Genomic DNA, 20380 nt, shown 5'->3' with positions numbered 1-20380 from the left:
TATTTCAGAGATTATGGTGGTGCACCTCCACATGGTGGATTTGGAGCCTGTGGTGATGCTTTTTTGTGGTCTGGATAACATCCGGAAATTAAACGTCCATGTTCCCTCGTGACCCAACCAGGCTCGTACCGTGATAAAATATTCAGCCACTAAAATCTTTTCTTTTTTTCTTTTTCATGTAAATTGCTACTTTTTTATTTGCCAGGGAATTGTTGGTAATTCTCCACTACTACTTCATTATGTAAACATTACATTTGGTATGAGAAGAAATGGTCATTGAATCAACCCTTCTTTTGGTAAGAATTTTGTCTAACTTTTGCTGTGATCGTTTTAGAGCATTCACAATAAAGGAGCTAAATAGTATTTTTATATAAAATAACTAATTAGATTTGTAAAAAACTCTCAACATTAGATTAGCCAAAAAAAAATGTAAAATAGATATTTGATTAGATTAGCCAAAAAAAAAAAAAAAAAAAAGCTACTTGTAGCAGCATTTTTTAAGAGGGTTATTTTATTTTGAGGGATGATAGGGACCCAACTTTTTTGCTCAACAAAAGTCCAACTTTTGCCTTTTTTTTTAAAAAAAAAAAAAACAAAAAAAAAATGGAAAAAATGTCTGAAGCAACCCTATCTATTTTTTTGTCTTTCTTTTATTTAGTATTTTTAAAAAAATGAAAAATAGTATTTTTTTCATAATAATGTCATTTTTTTTTTAAGAAAATGTCATTATTATGAAGAAAAATACCATTTTTCATTTTTTTTTTAAAATACTAAATAAAAGAAAGGCAAAAAATAGATAGAGTTACTTCAGACATTTTTTACATTTTTTATTTTTATTTTTTTTATAAAAAAAATAAGGTAAAAGTTAGACTTTTGTTAGGCAAAAAAGTTGGGCCTTTAGCATTTCTCTTTTATTTTTTATCGTTTATCTCATATATTTCCTCTTTTTTTCAAAACTTTTCTTACTTTTCAAAGGATCAATATGAGAATATTCTTTCACAAGTTTTAATAAAATAATATTTAAATAATATAAATAAAAATATAGTTAATCGGATTCATTAGCTAGATAAAGTGAGTTTTAAAAGCTATTTTGTAAAAGAAATTTGGCGCCTCCATTGAAAATGCGACACGGCTCTCTTGATATATATTAGGATACTCTGAAGACTTTCCATGTTCTTCTAAGCATTTAATTCAAATGGATGTTCGAGAAAAAATTATGCATGTTGGAAACCTAAGCATTTAATTGACATTGACCTTGGAGAAAAAAATTTATGCACTTTGGACTTTCATAACTCTAAAAATGAGACTTTTAAGAAAAGTAAACAAGTGGGGCTTTTAAAATATTTATGAATGTTGAAACTTTGGATGAATTTGAATAATGATAATTTTAATTAGTAATTACTTTTACCATAATTTCAACCCTCACTGATTTGTCAATCCCTATGAGCTTAAACAAATGCCTATTAATAGACGTAGCAGCAGCATCAGTACAAGTCTGTTAACAGATCATAGCCGTCCAAAAATTACAAGAATATTAGTGAAAATCGGATGATGGGTTTGAGATTATTTTAATAATAATAGAATCAATCAAACTCCATTAAATTAAATTATCATTGCGCAAAAAACTATCCATAAACAACTCTCTCTCTCTCTCTATGATTCCGGCAAAGAATCAATTAAGGATGTCGTCGGAGACAAGGTCACCTCTACCTCTGCTGTTCCGAAGGCGGTCGAGTGATGAGATCAAGAACTTGACGTCAGTTTCCAGCAGCCTTTTACCGGCGTTTGGAACCGTCGTGGATGACGGATACTCGCAGCTTAAGAAATATGTTATTGCTCCCTACGATCGTAGATACAGGTAACTCTTTCTTTTTCTTGTTTCATTTCCTGGATTTTTCTATTCTTTGTCCAATATATATATAGTAGATACAGGTAACTCTTTCTTTTTCTTGTTTCATTTCCTGGATTTTTCTCTTCTTTGTCCTATATATATATAGTTTTTGGTGGAAAAATGAAGACAAAAGTTGCCTCTTCTAAAGCTAATTCATTCTTGACTTTTTGTCTTTGCTTAATGCTTAGATTTCTCATCAAGTCCATACAAAAGATCAAAACATGAATTTTACTCAAAGTTAGCCTATTAGTTGCTCCTTATGTGACTCAAACTTGTGATGTGGTAATGTTTTGGTACAAATTCTTAAAGGATTATATGTGCACTTTCAACTATATGCTCCTTGACGTTGCATTAAAAGTTACCCTAAGATTCTAAATTCAATCATGATTCATTCAAAATTCAATAAGAATTTTCAATGTCACGTAGAGAGTGTGCACGTAAGAGTGTATGTAATATTTTTTTTGATTGAAAAGTCTCATCACTCTTAATTGAGTAATGCTACACACGAAACTAATGATAATTTTAAAAGTCACGTTAAGAAATGTGTGAAAGAAAGTGTTAAATCCTTAACCTTTAGATAAGAAAACAAGAACTTTATAGAGTTAAAAATATCTAAAAACTTATGGGTGCATGCATCATTTGCAAGCTACCCCTAACCCATTCGTATTGACCTGTGAGATTCACTGCCACATCCCACATGCATATGGAATGCACGCACCATTTCCAGGCCAGCCTCAACTCAAAACGACTAGTCGTTTAATCTCAACATACGTACTACATGGGTAATTTTGTAGTGTGATGCAGGTGGTGGCAGACATTTCTGGTGGTGCTAGTCGTATACTCAGCATGGGCATCACCTTTCGAGCTAGCTTTCCGAAAAGTTGCAACTGGGTCACTCATGCCCGTTGATTTAGTCGTAGATGCCCTCTTTGCCGTCGATATTATTGTTACTTTTTTTGTGGCTTACTTGGATAAGTCAACCTATCTCCTCGTAGATGATCACAAGAAAATTGCTTTAAGGTAACGTCTTACACTCTCTTAAGTTATTTTTGGTGTTTTTATAATAAAATAACAAGGGGATTCAATAATTTCCAAATAATTCCTCATCTGTATTCTTTTCTTTCTTTTTTTCTTTTTTTGAATTAAAAAAATAAATTTTAAAGGCCCAAAAAATTACCATTTTAACATTTTTTTTAAAAAAAAAAAAATTGTGGAGGGTTGGAGGGTATCATGGCCCACATCAGCCTCCTAAGCCGGTTCGGAGATAGGAAAAACTCTAATGCTTAAGTTAGTATTACTGTTTGGAATGAGAATATGCATTGAGTTAAGAGTTCTTGAGAAGAATCGATCAATCTCATTTGCCTGATGCCTCACATTTCTTTTATAGGATTTTGTGTAAATACTTTCCCTATCCTCGATCATTTCACATTCATCATGTGGTGGATAAATAATGGTCTGTCTACGTTCATGTAGTGGTTGAGAGATAATATCCACTTAAATACTTGAAGTAGCCGAATTATTGTAGAACTCTACCTAGTTAAAACTTATTTGAATGAGATTGCTTAAGTAGGACTATAGTAAATTTTATTCCCAACAAAACACATTTCCGGAACTGAATAGAAAAGACAATTTCAAAAGCGAGACCCACTAATCTCTAACAGGATTATAGGAGATTCAGAGGGAGACCCATTGTCATTACTAATTAGGAAAGGCCAACAAAAATCCAAGGCTGTTGATAGACTTCGTGCCTAATAGAGCCACCAGGAAAGTGGGCTTTTGAAAAGATGAAAGGACACGCAATTGTCTAGCCCTCTTCTACGTGTATACAACTCAGACAGTACGATATATATCATATCTCAAAAACATGAATAATGATAATAATAATAATAATAAACTTAATGCAGCTCACTGTATATTTAATTTGCAAAGGTTATAAATGAGCAAGTTTTTATATATATATATATATATATATATATATATATATATATTTGAAGAAGAAAAATAATGGATGAGACCCATTAATTAGATATAATTTTAATCCATCTAATATGATCAGGTATGTCAGAAAATTATGGTTTCCCATGGACGTAGCCTCAACCCTACCCTTTCAGTTAATATACAGAATCTTCACCAGCAGAATGAACCATGGTGAGCTCTTTGGCTTCCTCAACATGCTTCGCCTATGGCGACTCCGCCGTGTCAGTGAACTTTTCACAAGGTAATTCTTTACAAATAAAAAGAGTAATCTTATATATCTCATTATTAAAAGAAAGCTCTTGTATTAAAGCATCAACTTCTCATATAATTTCTAGGCTAGAGAAAGACACACGCTTCAGCTACTTTTGGACAAGATACTCTAAGCTAATATGCGTAAGTGTTATTATTTATTTATTTTTTTTTTTTTTACTGTACTTCTCATCTTAACATACTCGTTAAGAAATTTGATTAATCTACTGCAGGTCACACTGTTCGCCGTGCACTCAGCTGGCTGCTTCTATTTCTGGCTTGCCATCAATCATAGCAAACCGGAGAACACGTGGATTGGAACACTAGTCGAGGACTTTGAACATAGGAGCATTTGGTTGGGCTACACCTACTCCATGTATTGGTCAATTGTCACCCTCACCACCGTTGGCTATGGAGACCTGCATGCAGTGAATACTGGGGAGAAGGTTTTCAATATGTTATACATGTTATTTAACATTGGCCTCACTGCTTATTTGATTGGAAATATGACCATTCTCATCGTCCACAGTGCTTTACGAACATTTATCATGGTAAAATTACTCTTATGCCCTCTCAACTCATATTCAGTAAACTATTATACAACTGTCATACAATTCAAATGATGTGACAAACAATGACTGATTTTCACGGTTGTGTCATCCTTGTTGTATGATAGTCATATAGCAATTTACTAAATAACATTTTTCTTCAACAAAACCTATGAAGAGCTTTTACTTCACAGAGAGATGCCATCAATAAGACATTGCGATATGCAAGCAAGAATAGACTTCCAGAAGGCCTGAGAGAGCAAATGCTGGCACACGTGCAACTCAAATTCAAGACAGCAGAGCTAAAGCAGGATAAAGTGCTAGAGGACCTGCCCAAGGCAATAAGGTCAGGCATTGCTCAGCATCTTTTTTGCAGGACTGTTGAGAAGGCCTACCTATTTAAAGGAATCTCCGAAGACCTTATCATCCAGTTGGTAAACATCCTTCTTCCCTCTCAATCCAATTACAGGACTTGATGGTAGCATTAACAGTAATAATGATCTTAATGAAACTTCTGTATCAACTGCAAAAGATTAAGATGTAAATCAAAATGGTTAGCATGATTGAAGAACATTGATTGTGACAATCCCATATCTTTACGGATCAAAGTGAAATAGAGAGGAACCAAAAATAAGATTAAAAAAATTAATCTTTAAATCTTCAAAGTTGCTATTTCAACTGTACCTGTTGGCATTTCTTCTCACAGGTGTCAGAGATTAGAGCAGAATATTTTCCACCTAAGGTGGATATTATCTTACAAAATGAAATACCAACAGATTTCTACATCATAGTGTCAGGAGCAGTGGTATAGCATCTGTGTCTTCCTCTCACATTCTCATTTTCTATTCAATCTCAGATGCAAAATCTGACCTGTATCTGAAACTGCAGGACATGGTGACATACAAGAATGGGACAGAACAGGTATGCTTCGACAGTTCTTCATTCAATGAAATCCCAAGTTACTACTACTCACAATGAATATTCTTAACTAATCCAGAAAGATAGAGAAGAGGTGACAAATTCACAATTTAATATGTAGATATAGAGCAGACAAAAAGTAATTTTCTTGAAATTTCTATTGCATTTACATCTTTATCATCATATATGCCATAGTAATTTCATCCATACGAGATCAAGGTGAACCAAAGAAGACTTAGAAAATTAAAGAGGAATTAACATATTTTCTTGCACAAAGCAAGAATTTAGGGGAACGATCATGAGAACTGTTCTGCAGTTGATGCAAAGGGAGAAACCAAGCCTAGCAAGAGATAACATCGGACAGACTGCTGATAGCTTCGGGTGAATCTACAAGAATGACGGATCAAGCCGCAGTAGACTCACTGGCAAAATGGAATATACTCTTTCAACAACACCCTGCAATTATCAATTGAGAAAAGGTTCAATAATGTACTGTAAACCATGTCCACGATAAGAAAATGTACTCATAAATGGGAAAAAAAAAAAAAAAAAGTGTTCATCTCAACTATCAACACACCTCATAGGCATACGATTGAGCATCAAAAATATATATCAAACAGAAAACAAAATACCAAAATTACCATAAAACAGCAATACAAATACAGCATAGACATCCAAAATATCCCAGCCCCACCCACCCCACAAAAAAGAGGTCAAAAAAGATTTAAAATGGCGACCCAGAAATCATTCTGAAAGTGATCTAACACAAATTTTATGTTATTTGGCAGAACTCACATGATTTTTTTTTTTTTTTCAGTTTTTGTTAAAACTAGGATCTGCAGACATGGCAGGGGAAATAGGGGTAATTTTCAATATCCCACAACCTTTTACAGTGAGAACTAGGAGATTGTCTCAGGTCATTAGAATCAGTCATCATGATTTCAAGCAAATGGTGCAGCAACATGGTGAAGATGGAAAGACAATGATCAACAACTTCATTCAGGTTTGGGAAATTATGATCTATTCTATTCTCGAGTGTTATCAGAATTGCAATTTTTTGAAGAAATTAAAAGAGATTAGATATCACAAAAGAAGCTATAGGGAAAAGTTATTTCTCACTGGAAAATATCCAGATGGATGCCTTAATCTTAAACAAGCAGATGTAGGCCTGCTTTGATCTTGACAAAGCAGAAGAACCCTTATTCCTTGGTAAGAAAACAAAGCAGAATCTTTTTCTTGTATGGATTTTATAAGCTGAACAAACAGCATTTTCATCCATGGCATTTTCCATTCAAAATATAGAAGCTGGAAAATCTGTAGTTTTCTTTCCTTCTTGAGAATTTTATAATTCACTCTAATATCAGATGTATTTTTTTATATTGGCTCCTGCACTCAGTATTTGAAGGGCTTAAAACAAGAGATGCTAGAAGAAATACCATTTCTAACAGAATTGCTTGGTGACCTGACTATAGAGGTATGTATATCTTCACCTTTCACCATATACACTATGAATGTGGACCTGATTTTTCCAATCTGGCTGCTAAAAAGAAAGATTTACCGCAACCTTGGAATTGTATCTTCCAGAAAGTACAAGAGAAATTTAAACTAAAAACTTTCATTGTATTGGAAGTTTTAAAAAGGACATAAATAATTAAATTTAGGAGTCAATCGTGAAACCATGCAATGTCCTCCTCATAATGAAAATATTTATAATACATTATAACCAACCTTTGTATGTAACAAGATTAGCCTTGGGGAATATTACAATTGACAGCATTTTTTTTCTATAGACTAATACAACTCATACGTTCATATAGGATTAAACCCGTGATTTTTCATTTTCTTCAAAGACCATTGGCATATAACATATGAAATATAATTTGCATATATGGTACTATTAATTAAAGTATGTTGATATTGTTTTTGAAATATTTAACGTACTTAAAATATGCTCATATAACATATGACTACTACATGTCAAATGCAAATAAGTCCACACAATCCACATGATCACATATGTGCATGCATACATGTCAGCAAACAATGCAAGCAAAATAATTCAAGCGTATTGTTCATACACATAATGAAAAATATCAAGAAATATCTTTTCTACTAGTATAACATAATGAAAATTTTGGTTTGTAGAGTTCTCGTATAACATTTAAGAAATTGAAAAAGCATGAACTTTTACTTTTTGAAAGTGGACATGTATTTTGGGACGACCCAAAAAGGAAAGCAAGAGATTCAAACTGGAACGAAGGCAGCTAAATTCTAGAATTTGCTGGGAAAATATTATAGAAAAAGGATCAGGAGAGGGGGTGAAAATGAAGGAGAAAAAAAATCTCAAATTTTACCAAACTTATGAAAGTTGGTTCAGTGAATAAGTACTGGAAAACAAATTTTCAACAGAAGAAAAATTTTATTGCACACAATATTACTTCAACGGAATCCTAGATATTCATCAATATTTCTGCTGATCTTCTTGCCGCTCCAATAAGAGATATTTCATTATTTCCCAGGACTTATCATAAATTTGGGAAAAGTCAGTTCTCAATGGGTAGCTAATTAACGGCATGTTCTTTGCAGCATACAGCACCAAATGAGGGCACACAGAATCATGAAGCATTGAGTTATGACGAAGATCCAAATGTAGAAGGTAAACAAAACCCTCATTCAAGTTTTATGACTACAGATATTGGTCTTACATTTTACATCCACGTCCCATAAAGATTCAAGCCAACATGGTTATAGATTTTTTATAAATAAATAACATGAACTATTGTTATGCAGGAACTCAAGAAACTTCTACAACAGTATCAAGCACATTTCCCATAAGGTTGATAGTCCATGGCCATCATCCAAATGAAAATGCTATGGAAGATGACTCGATGGGAAAGCTGATAAATCTGCCCGACTCAATAGAAGACCTTTTCAGATTAGCAGGTATCACCATGTTCGAGATGCATGCCTCCAAAAGTTTCTCAAATGCTAGCATTTCTTTCTAAGACAATTTCCAGAAGACATGCTGATTTAACCAATCACTACCAAGATACCATGAGATATCCTTAGCAAACAACACAAATCCAAATTACATCATAAATTTTTCACCAACAAATTTGGAGTGATTGTGACTAAAATAAAATTGACTTAATGAGATTTCCAGAGTTAATAACACAAGGCCTAGGGGTTCATTGTTTTAATATATGGCCAAATTATTTAGACCACTAAAACTATTGCACCAATATAAGTTACTTGTACAGTGGGAACAGTCATTCTCAACAAAATTTAATTCTGTCTCACTGTATGTCAATTTATTGATGCATTATTTTTATGTATTAAACATGGGGGCAATCACCAAGCTTATATAATATATTGAACCTTCTGAAATTTTGAAAATGCAGAGAAAAAATTTGGCAAAAGAGGAAGCACAATTCTCATGGCTGATGGCTCGGAAGTGGAAGAATTGAGTGCTTTAAGAGAGAATGATCACTTGTTTATCTTTTGAAAACTAAGACGACATTTGACCAAATGGAAGTGTAAGTCATCTATTACAATGGTTAAGTGATGATTTCAATCATTTTCCAAGTATTTTAGATGCATGATGGTGGAATACATAACAGGGACAAAAATATATGCCAAGTATGATATGTGGTGAGAATAACCTCTGATTTATTAACATGTGCCATGGGAGTCTATCTTTGAAAATCATATCTTTCATCAAGGCATAAAGGGCCAGAAGTGGAAAATAGTAGAGCTTACGGCTTTTAATCTCTGTTGTTAAGCATGTCTAAGACAGTATAAGCAGCTTTCTGAAATCGCTCTTTCTCTTCCTCCAAGATTCCCTTCCTCTCAAGAGCAGAATCTTTGCATTTCTCTATCTCTTCCATTATTCCAGCTGAGTTTTGATCAATTTCACTGCAGAGAGTTTTGTCAAGTGAAAAATAGCGGAGATGACAACATGTGTTTATCAGCAGGAAAAGGATTAGAATAAGATGAATAAGTTTAACACTTCATTGATTAAACTGCTTTCCAGAATCTAACCAAAAGGCAAAGAAATAATGTGTGGGAGAGAGAGTGATGCAGACATGGAAGATTGATTTGTTGTTACTTATGCAACTTCGTAGGTTCGAAGATTTAGTTTATGGCTCACATGCAACATCATAGTAGGTAAAGTTTTACATGGATTTGAAAGTCAAGTAGTAGGAGTCTAGGATTAAACAAATTTTTTATTTGGGTAATTTTCATAAGTTTTTAGTTAGTTTTTTAATGAGGCACAAATCTAGAATTTTCAGCAATTACTGCGACTTAAGGATTTTGTTAATTAACTTCCTAGGAGTTCCTGTGTCTTGGGTTTATTTTCATTGAGCCCAAACACAGCAGCTGTCCAGAATTTTTCCAGCAATTTGTTTACTTCAAGAAACAACGTTCTTGCTCTTATAATTATTCCTATTGTTTCAAAAACTCTAGTCAATCTTTGAATCCTAACCCTTATTTTCTAAAATTCTAAACCCTAGATGCGCAAATTCTCCTTACCTTAACCCCACCACAAGAATAAGTATACATATCCTCTAATCTGCCCTATGTTAGAGAGTACAGGAAGGTCAGTTACTAAAAATAAATGACTGAACAAGAAGAAGAAGCCATGCGAATTTTTTTTTTCATGCAATAAAGGAAGTTTCAAAAGATTTTATGCATCAAAAGCAGATAAGATGAAAAAAAAAAAAAAAAGAAAAAAAAAAAAAGCGAAATGCGAAAAAGTGTTGACTTGTATTGCATGCGGACAAGATAAAAATGTGATAAGACTATAAATACAGAAAGTATGTTAATTAACTGTTTTCCTTATGTCACGTTAGTGGAGTCCTTGGCAAAGAACACTAAAATTGTGATAAGATGCAAAAGCTACAAAAGCAGCCTCTTCATCCTCAGACATAGTAGCAGTGTTCTGAGCAAGAAGATTGCAAAAATGTAGCGGAAAAGCTGTTCATTTGATATGAAGGAGGAACAGCAGCAGCAACAATGTGATGGAGAAAGAAGATGAAAGTCTGTCCATGTATGCATTCAAGTAACAGAGAGAACAAAAAAACAAAAGTAGAAATTCAATTATAGTAGTAATAAGAACTAATTATGAACTCACTTAATCATTTTAAGCATGTTCTCCATTGCCCCTTGGACTTCTTGTAACATATCTGAATCCATAAAAGCAACATCAGGTCTATGGGAAAAAAAATGTTAAAATCTAGGAATCTTCATATCCAAATAATGTCTAACTCATCAAAGGGGAAACAAATCGAGCATGTAACTGAATCAACCAGAGCAAAAAGGATTTTGGTTGGGGTGACTGTCGAACCCAGGACCTCTCACTTGAGAAAGAGAATCTTCAAAAATGCGACAACATACAACATCTCCCATTCACCAAATCATCAAGATTTTGATGAGTCAATAAAAGTTATCTTAAAAAGAAAAAGGTTGGCGAGGAACTTTGAATATAAAGTTAGAGATTACAGAAGATGATGCTTTGTTTAGAATAGTTTCAACTTTGAAATATTACTAATTACCGAAGCATTAATAGATAATTAGCAGGAATCTCTCATATTCTAGGTGTGATGCCTAATATATTCAGGAAGCATATGAGAACCAGAGTTTGCTTCACTGCTTAACAAAGCGTTTGAGTTCCTTTTCTGAGCAGAACTGAGATCAAATTTGGCCTTCTTCTGCTTTCAGAAGCAGAAAAAAAAAAAAAAAAAAAAAGCACATCCAAACAAAATCCGACAAAATCACACAAACAAAACTACGAAAGTCGGGCTAATTCTCACACTTACCACACAATTCATAGATCCATATCTATTGATCAAGTGCAAAAAATTCATAAAATTGTATCATATAAATAGTTAACGTAATTCTATAGATTAATTGCAGTGAGAAATTTAAAATTAGGTGAATTTTGTCACATCACCAAATATAATCAAAGATCGATAGCAAGAGATGTATGCGATAGAGAAGTAACTGACCGCAGACGAGAGAAGAGAGCTGAGATTCTGTTTCCACAGCAAGCATAGGTTGCACATCGGAGGAGTGAGATGGTGTGGACGCCATTGCTTTGCTCTGTGCGAGAGAGAGAGAGAGAGAGCGAGAGAGAGAGAGGGAGATTTGGGTTATTATGGGCGGGAAAGTATTGGGTGCGAGTGGAAATTGTTGATGGTAGCTTGGGCTTTCCCCTGGGCCCAAGTGCAAAACATGGGCTTCCATATTAATAATTTATCATTAATAAATAGAGTTCTTTTCCATATTAATGTAATGTCAAAAATGCCTTTTAAGTTTTTAAACGTTAAAAATTAAAATACATTGCATTTTTCTTTTCCGATCATGCATAAATATTAGTATTTTTCTTTTTCGGAGCCAATAAAAAGGGTAAGAAGAAAGGAGGGGAGAGATTAGAGTAATTCTACATCACTCCTCTCATCACATTCTGATGCTTATGCCGTGCAGTCTCATGTAGCATTTTGTACATTGGTTTTTTTGGATAGGATACTACGTCACATAAGCATTGGAGGAATGATGAATAGAATTACTTGGAAAATTGGGGGGTTTGTATTTCTATTTATCAGGGATTAAAGGCTAAAATGCTCTACTTATTTTATCATAATAGCATCTTAGGGCTTGTTTGAGTATGCGTTTGAGGGGCTTAAAAATGCATTTAATATTCAAAAATTCGTTTGAAGGAAGAAAAAAAATACATGTTTGGTAAAAAAAATTTGAAAGCGCTTTTAATGGTCCAAAAAACTTTAAAATAGGCAAAAACACATTTTTGGCAAGCTTAAAAATAAAGCTTTTGCCAAAAAAAAAAAAAAAAAAAAACTTTTTGACTTAGAGCCTGTTTAGAATTGTGTTTGAGAAATAGAGCTTTTAAGTCAAAAAGAGCTTTTGGACAAATGCTTCATTTTTAAGCTTCTGCCAAAAGTATTTTTTGGCCATTTTTAGGCTTTTTAAACCCTTCAAATTGCTTTTAATTATTTTACCAAACTAATACTTTTTTCTTTAAACGGACTTTTTGAGTGTTAAAAACACTTTTAGGCCCTTCAAATGCAATTTCAAACATGCCCTTAAAAGCTATATTTTTGAAACAAATTCCCAAATATGCTCTTAGTTATATGGTCATTGAGCGACTTAAATGGGCTTGCAAAGTTGCAATGTTGGAGATTCGTAAGCATTTCTCAAGACGAGTTTTTCTATAACTTAACTACAGTCTCACCAAAAACATAATAGCAAAAAGCCTATGTGCAAGAATTAGCGGACGCGAGTCTCGTCCCCTTAACATTATGCCAATGAAAACTTAAACTCATGTCCTCCCTCTGACATTGGGATAAGTCATTATTGTAGGAGCATCTCTCCTCACATTGAAAACAGTAGGCTCCCTAAGTGGAAGTGAGCTGCCCTCCCTGATCACCACTAAATCAACCCTTCCCATGATATATAAATATTTATATTTGTATAAACATTACATACATTTAGCTAAAGGCGACAAAAATATAATAAATACATAAATACATAAAAAAGTATTTTGGACATTGATTGTGATTTCCATCCTTCCAAAGAATTTAATGAAACTTCAAATAATAATAATAACAATAATAATAATAATAATAATTATTATTATTATACATAAATACTAAAACATGAACTTAATACATCTACTCTTCTCCTTTTTTCTAGTCAATAAGCCAAAAATATATATATAAATAAAAAATAAATAAATAAAAATGCTGCATGGATTATGGATTTAGAAGAGAGCGTTAATTTCTTAAAGAATTAAAGCATGTTTAAAATTGCGATGAAAACTTTTAAAGGTTAAAAATGAAGTTTTGACATTTTTTAGAATTAATATATATATATATTGAAGTTTTTTATCAAACAAACTAGTTTTTTATTTGGCACAACTTTTTAAGTATTATAAGTATTTTTAAACTCCTTTAACACAATGCCAATCATGCTTAAATTTCATACATCTTAAGACATCATATTTAACTGAAAAAACTTGTCAACAAATTTGGACCCGAACAACATTATAATCACTCACTCACTTTTGTCCGTACAACCTAAAACCACATAAACTAAACATGCCAAAACTTCAATCCAAGAAAGCACAAGAGTGCCAGTAAACCCAAAAGAAATAATCTATAAAATCCAAAAGGTAAGAAGGAAGAAGAAATAATAAGTAGGCACATTGAAAAGAATGATGTAAGACTCACAAAAAAAAAAGAATGATGTCAGGAATAATCCCAAATATGAATGAGACAATAAAAGCTGAAATATCTCCATTCTCTCATTATCTGAAATTGCTAATCATGACCGGGGCTGTAATACTCTTGAACCTAAGCAATCACAAAAGAACCCTAAATACGATGGATTTCTCATTTTATCTCCATTCATTACTTATTTTGTTGCAAGACTAAATGTAGCTCTCTTGACGACTAAACCTTCCTGGACACCAAGTCACCGCCATGGACCTTTTGAAAAGAATGGCAAAAGAAAAATTCTACAACATTCACCACAAATTCAATCCAAGCTTCTTCGCATTTTCCACAGGTCCACCGAAGCTTGCTCATGAACCTCACTTCTACCATGCCAATGATGACTCTAGGTAAGTAGGATACAACAAGTGAGGATGATCAAGAGAAAAAGAAAAAGAAAAAGAAAAAGAAAAAGAAGAAGAAAAAAAGAAGAAGAAAAAAAAAGTGTCTGCATTATCAAATCTAAGAGAGAACTTTTTTCTGCATGACCAACTTCAAGGGCAAGTACAAGAAAAAACAACATAAGAAACAGGAGAACGCAAGTGGATCATGACAGATCTCATGGCAGAGACCAGGCTGCAGGAGCAAGAAGGGTGGATCAATTCCCTTTTACTGATGAAAGTCGCTCGGGTAATTGAAATGGATGAGGAAACCCCGGATTACGGATGCATCCAATTTTAGCACAGTTGTAGTTGTCATTGCTTTGCCAATCCATTCTAGCTACTGTCAGATGCTCAGCCTCTTGTTTGGCGAGTGTTGTAGGATTTGCAGTCCAAGCATTTATGGGCCACGACATGGTACTGCACTTTTGATGTTTTGCCGCAGTCATTGCAAAGAATCCAAACCTGTGAAACATATTTTTTCCATCAGAGTAATTAGCACATTATTTTGAGCGATTAAAACCAACAACACGAATATTAAACTCTTAATGACAGAAAAAAATTTGTGTAAAACTACAGATTAAATGTGAATGCTTCCTAACAACGTGGAGAGCGAGAGACGAACCATTCTATTTTGATAAGGTTCTGGCATTGGTGTAACTGCAATCTCCATGTCAAATTTCTCCCATACCTTGGACATATCACAGACAGACTTGGAGCAGAGAGGGCAAGCATATCTGTTTGATGAACAGGAACAATATGGAACAGGTTAGTAAAATTGTACACCAGAAGGAAGAGAGAGAAAGAGAAGAAACTGCCAGCACTCACTGAAGATGATCCCGCATCTCCTTCAAGCAGTTTTTGTGAATAGTGTGTCCACATGGCAGAACAGTCACATCGTTTCTTGAATCAAATAGATACTGCAAACAACATTTTATGATGCTTGAAATTAGGCTTTGATCATCCAGATCCCATATTACATCAATGAAAAGATGAGAGGGAGGCTAGCATGTGTTACCTCGAAGCAAACGGGACAGTCATGATGCATAGCTCCTTCCACACAAGGGTGGCTGTTCTTCAAGAGAATAGAGTAGCAACAACCTTCATCATCAAGATCAAATATATATAATAAGCACAAACAGATAATATATCACTTGTAATTATTATCTTTAAGCTCCCAACTAGAATTTTAGGTAGTAAGAATGATAAGACAAGAGTAGCTTACCACACTTGTAGCAGTGGAAGAAATTCTCGCGCCCTCCTATTCTGTGACAAAGCAAATTAAAAAATAAGTTATGCTAAAAAAGGAAATAAAAATAAAAATGACATAAGACAACAGAAGAGATTAGAGACATGGTGCATGTTACTTTGTGCTTAGGGATATGACTCATACCTGCAAATTCCACAGCCATTGCAATGATACTGTTTCTTAGATGTCTGCAACATAACAAAAACAAGAGTAATCAAATCAATCTGTTCAATTGAGTTACTAGTGTAAAGACACCGTGCATGTCAACAACAGGACTAAAATAAGACCATGTAACAAGGATTTTTTTTTTTTCTTTTTTAGTGACGGGGGAGAGGGGGTAGCAAAGAAAAAGATTGATAACGTACATCGTCATCAAACAACTTGCAAGTCTCGCAGAAGTATTTCCCCATACATACACCACAATTAATGCATACTTGCTGAACCTGTAATAGCAGCAACCAACATAACGAGCAACTTGAGTTAGATACAACTAGTAATTTCCAAGAGATAATATAAATCATTTTTTTTAATGGAAATCAAGAAATATTTTGAATCCAACAGATTAATTTGTCCATTTTTAATTATGATGATATCCCAGATAAAACTAAATAATTATTGGTACAGAATATTTGACTGGCAAGCCACTTCTACAAGCATTAGATGCATAAATTCCATGATACTCCCTCTAAGTACTCTATACTCACCTCTTGTTCAGTGTCACATATTGAACATATCACCTGAAAACATTTAACAAGGAGGAGTAATTCGTCAGCATTGAAGGGTACTACAACCATCAAGAATGTGTCAAAAAACCAGCAAAAAGAAGGGAAGTAAAACTAGTGAATGTATCAACCTGTTTCACTTGATGACGCGGAATGTCATGTCTATGCTTCGGATCAACATTAATGTTATTCTGTACATCAACAAAAAAGTAAATTAATCGACACTTGGACGTTAACATACATCAAAGACTGTGAGGATGACCAAAGCACTCACTTTTGCCTCATTATGACAATGGCGACAATCAAATATCTCATTGCAACAAGGAGCTTTGATGCGGCACCTTCGCCGATAATGCAAACATCTGCAAATAATTTTGTATGTGATTGATTATAAAACAAAAATAAGAAAAAAAATAAGGAGATACAAATCAAAAGTACCAGGTAAACAGGTAAAAAAAAACTTTACCCATATTGCATAAATCCTTCCTCCAATACTTCGGCTGTTTTTGTAGAACCTGTTGATTCTTCAGCAAGCATGCACTCTTGATCTGATTGTTCAGAGTGAATAGCCACCGTATTGTTGCTTTTGCAGGTTATGTGGTGCATGTCTTCCAGCAAATATTGTTGAGACTCAGAATGCCTAATTGCCATAGCCACTTCCCCCATTGGATACTGTGGATGAAACTATGAACTATCTAGAAGCTGGCAATAGCACCTGCATATGGGAACGAGTTTAAGAATCATTCTAAAACTTCGAAAGACATTTTCAGTCATCCGATCATGCCAGGCAAACACCGCATGATACTGTTGCTTTCTTCTATACAGCTGCAGACCAATGGGAATCAGCAACAACATAATCCAAGTAAGGTTGAACAGCTCCAATCAGCAATACTCCAAGAGAAGGATTCATCAAAACAAGTAGATCTATAAGAGTCCCATATATTGGGACTCCCAAGCCTCCAGCTGTATAACCAATGATTCGCATGATCACTTGATTCCTTGAAGTCTTGGAACCAAATCCACTATACTGGACGACCAATAGACGCCCCAACCTAAGGTAAAAGCAATACATCACACGATCAAATGTGTTCTAAAACGTTAAGAAAAATTAGGGGAAAGAGATTGTTCTACTAGGACAAGCCTACCTCGATTGGCAACTCTGCACTGAGTCTCCATCGAAAACTGAACTCGCCAAAATCTTAAACCTTATGAAAAAGGACTTGGGAGGCTTTTCTCCAATCACAATTTAGTTCATTTTTTTCTTGGCAAACTCTCTTGTTATCTTACTGGTTAATTCTTGAGCCCCAAGAATTGTCATAACTCCAAGGTCTGGTTGGTAGAAAGGAAATTCAGCCTCCTCCAAGAATGAGGCTCCCCATATCCAAGAAGATGCAATCTCTCTATCTACCAACATTGATAATAAAATTGACAGGTTTCAAGAACAGTTTAAGAGTTAGAAAGGAGAGAGACCTAAGGCTTCGTGTTAAGGGCAGTGAAACCAATGACCTTAAGTGATGATGCAGTCATATACATATTTTCCAGGAATAATTACAATGGTGGACTCTAGTCTTTAAGACTGCCTGAAGAACAGTTCCTCTCCTGCCTTTAATTTTAAAGGAAGTACCAAAACCTAACAAATACTGTTAGTTTCCACAGCATAATTTTCATTTTGAGGGTTCGCAAAGACGTAAAATTTGTAGAGATGAATGGGTGGTAAAGGAAGAAGACAGAAACACCAAGCAAGGGCCATGGAGAATAAAAGAAGTGGTTCTTCATTATCTTCAGTCAGCCAAACTTAACTTACTAGAGAAGACCAAAACAGAAAAGCTAAATGTTTATCCTATCCACCTTAACTTACTTTCACTGACTTCAGCGAAAACAGCTATAGTTGTCATTAACCTAAAAAATGAACGAAGTATCATCACCTACGGCCCAAAATACTAAAATGACAAAACATGTGTAACGAAGCTACAAATACTGCTAGGCCTATATAAGCAATGTTACAGACTCGTTTATTTGAGTAATGGTGTTTCATACATTGGAATTACGTATCCATAAAGGCACTACCAACTAAAAATCTTTTTTTACCCAACTTCATAAGTCACTAATTGGTTTCACAATTGTTCTATTTATATCAATATTTGAGCATTGTGTTTCTTTTTCCTCTTCTTCTTCCATTTCTTCCTACTGCCCCTCCTCCTCCTGATTCCTTATTCACAGTATTAAAATATACTAGCAAGCAAAAAGGTTCCACATTTAGTGTATCTTTCTATATATATTATCCAAGCCATTACCTAATAAAGGGTTTACTCTATGTTAATTAAAATAGTTATAAGCATATGGTTCATATCCATATAAATGATGAGTTGCTTGCTTGCAAACCAATATTTCCACTGATGCAGTGTAATTCCTTGAAGAGGTCTTCAAGGAAAAACTGTTTCAACTGCAGGCTCCGTTTCTCCATCAACAGAGCATTCAATCAAGTGAAACAGATTGAATTTCAACTACTATATTTGCTTTAAAATATTTACCTAAAGTCAAAATGACACGTTACTTTGTCCTTTGCCGACAAAGATTTTTTTTTTTTTTTTTCTTTTTCAAAAGATTACTGGAGCAATATCAGCGCTACCAAGCAACTGCTTTATTGACTTTCAGTCACCATACATATCATCCAAGAAGTTTCTGATATGCAAGAAAAACTATAAGAGAAATTCACCCCAAAAAAATATGAACTACAAGAAACGGTGTAGTTAATGATATCACCCAACTACGAAAAAGAAAAACAAAAAAAAACTACCAAAATAAGACATCATCGCACGCGTCTAACAAGTGGAACAACTGGCATTAATCTGTACGGAGATTTAAAATTTCAAACAAAAACGTACACAGAATAAACACATAATAAATAATTAACATATCAAATACACCAACACAACCATCACCACATTATTTTGAAATTAAACCAGAAGACTCTAGCAGACAAATCACTCAACGGAGCACAAGTTGTCAATGATAAGCAACCCTCAGATAAGATTGACTACCAAACTTCTCCGGTTACTTCAACATCATCAAATTCAACAAAAAATGGCATCTACAACAGTTCACACATTGCACGGAAAGGAAAAGAACAAATTCAAAGATAATTGTAGCTAAATGGAAATTCAATTTCTCTCCGAATCTCACAGAATTATAAGCGAAAATGAAATAAAAATAAAATAAAAACCGCACTACACACGCACGCACAAAGAAAAAAATGCGCTCTCAATTATCTAGTTTCATCAATTAAGCTCCTGATAACCCTAGCGAACTGTTTCGCCTATAAGAAACCTTAGCGTGAAGACGAAAAACAATCTGGCGCTTCGTATTTCGTAACCTTCATATTCTCTCAAAAATAGTTCCCAAGAAAACAAAATATGAAATTTCGCAATGTTAACAACTAGACCAGAACATATAAGAATCCAAAAAATGCAACATTTCAAATCACCTTCTTTCTCCTCTGCAGAAATTTCTCAGAAACCAAACAAGAGATAACCCAATCTAACAAAAAGAATCAAAATCTACATTCACATTACCTAAAGAATGACTAAAGTATCAAAGAGAGGGCTAATCAAACACGACTAATCAAAAGAAACTATAGGTTATACGAATTAACCAACAGAATAACGAACTTTCAATCCACGGAGGGAGGCGTCTCAGTCGCCGATTCGGTATGGGAATCCAAGGTGTGACCCGACTATATCTTCGGAGCTCCGTATCGCCTCGCGTGCCTCGCGAACGTTGAGTTTCCGAGAGAGCGTTAGGAAATGGAAGATACAAAGACGAGAGGACAAATTCGAAACTGAATCATATTTATAGCTCTGAAGAGCTCTGGTTCTTCGAGATCCTTCCCTACGAAAGCAATGAGCCAACTACTTCTAGCTGTCGCTGTTCTGTTGTTGACAGGTTGTACAATATTACTTAAATACCCTCAGCGTAATATGTTTGACCTGTTCAACGAACAATAATTGACAAGTCCAGAAAGCAATTGCGTGCATTATATGACGGTGCACGTTTTCCGCTAACAACCGTCAGATTGATTTCGTTCCGAGATATGGAAATGGTGGTTTAATCGAACGGATGAAAAAGAGTTTAGCTGAAATGTCGGTCGTCTTCAACAGC

At 34.3% G+C, this 20380-nt stretch overlaps 3 protein-coding genes across 3 annotated transcripts; 1 reads left to right on the top strand and 2 right to left on the bottom strand.

The window, feature by feature from the left end:
- Positions 1-1645: 1645 nt before the first annotated feature.
- Positions 1646-9233, top strand: KAT3 (potassium channel protein). The gene is made up of 13 exons (XM_059604588.2): positions 1646-1858; positions 2696-2911; positions 3948-4109; positions 4204-4261; positions 4351-4668; positions 4860-5099; positions 5372-5470; positions 5554-5586; positions 6401-6586; positions 6980-7057; positions 8170-8239; positions 8374-8526; positions 8985-9233. The coding sequence occupies exons 1-13, from the start codon at positions 1656-1658 to the stop codon at positions 9086-9088; spliced, it is 1920 nt and encodes a 639-aa protein (XP_059460571.2). The 5' UTR covers positions 1646-1655; the 3' UTR covers positions 9089-9233.
- On the bottom strand, positions 5602-11717 carry LOC132189796 (polyamine-modulated factor 1-binding protein). Its single transcript, XM_059604589.2, has 4 exons — positions 11592-11717; positions 10718-10769; positions 9343-9498; positions 5602-6039 (listed from the first exon to the last, which is right to left on the bottom strand). Exons 1-3 carry the CDS (start codon positions 11674-11676, stop codon positions 9348-9350), a joined length of 288 nt encoding a protein of 95 aa, XP_059460572.2. The 5' UTR covers positions 11677-11717; the 3' UTR covers positions 5602-6039; positions 9343-9347.
- A 2161-nt stretch (positions 11718-13878) lies between these two features.
- LOC132189105 (putative E3 ubiquitin-protein ligase RZFP34) lies at positions 13879-20049 on the bottom strand. The gene is made up of 12 exons (XM_059603630.2): positions 17368-20049; positions 16689-17274; positions 16497-16584; positions 16354-16413; positions 16205-16237; positions 15866-15943; positions 15645-15688; positions 15477-15517; positions 15270-15352; positions 15080-15171; positions 14877-14988; positions 13879-14716 (listed from the first exon to the last, which is right to left on the bottom strand). The coding sequence occupies exons 2-12, from the start codon at positions 16886-16888 to the stop codon at positions 14606-14608; spliced, it is 942 nt and encodes a 313-aa protein (XP_059459613.1). The 5' UTR covers positions 16889-17274; positions 17368-20049; the 3' UTR covers positions 13879-14605.
- Between the last annotated feature and the right edge of the window lie 331 nt (positions 20050-20380).

Source organism: Corylus avellana, chromosome 9 (assembly GCF_965113065.1).
Source record: "Corylus avellana chromosome 9, dhCorAvel1.hap1.2, whole genome shotgun sequence".
NCBI lineage: Eukaryota > Viridiplantae > Streptophyta > Magnoliopsida > Fagales > Betulaceae > Corylus > Corylus avellana.
This window is presented reverse-complemented; position numbering and strand designations above follow the sequence as displayed.

Coding starts and splice junctions, on each gene's coding strand:
- KAT3 (XM_059604588.2), top strand. CDS start 1,656: ATGATTCCGGCAAAGAATCAATTAAGGATGTCGTCGGAGACAAGGTCA. Junction 4,669..4,859: donor CTTTACGAACATTTATCATG/GTAAAATTACTC, acceptor TTTACTTCACAG/AGAGATGCCATCAATAAGAC. Junction 6,587..6,979: donor TGATCAACAACTTCATTCAG/GTTTGGGAAATT, acceptor TCCTGCACTCAG/TATTTGAAGGGCTTAAAACA.
- LOC132189796 (XM_059604589.2), bottom strand. CDS start 11,676: ATGGCGTCCACACCATCTCACTCCTCCGATGTGCAACCTATGCTTGCT. Junction 10,770..11,591: donor GCTCTCTTCTCTCGTCTGCG/GTCAGTTACTTC, acceptor TTATGGATTCAG/ATATGTTACAAGAAGTCCAA. Junction 9,499..10,717: donor AACATGCTTAAAATGATTAA/GTGAGTTCATAA, acceptor AACTCTCTGCAG/TGAAATTGATCAAAACTCAG.
- LOC132189105 (XM_059603630.2), bottom strand. CDS start 16,888: ATGGGGGAAGTGGCTATGGCAATTAGGCATTCTGAGTCTCAACAATAT. Junction 16,585..16,688: donor GAAGGATTTATGCAATATGG/GTAAAGTTTTTT, acceptor AATTATTTGCAG/ATGTTTGCATTATCGGCGAA. Junction 15,518..15,644: donor AATGGCTGTGGAATTTGCAG/GTATGAGTCATA, acceptor GCTTTGTCACAG/AATAGGAGGGCGCGAGAATT.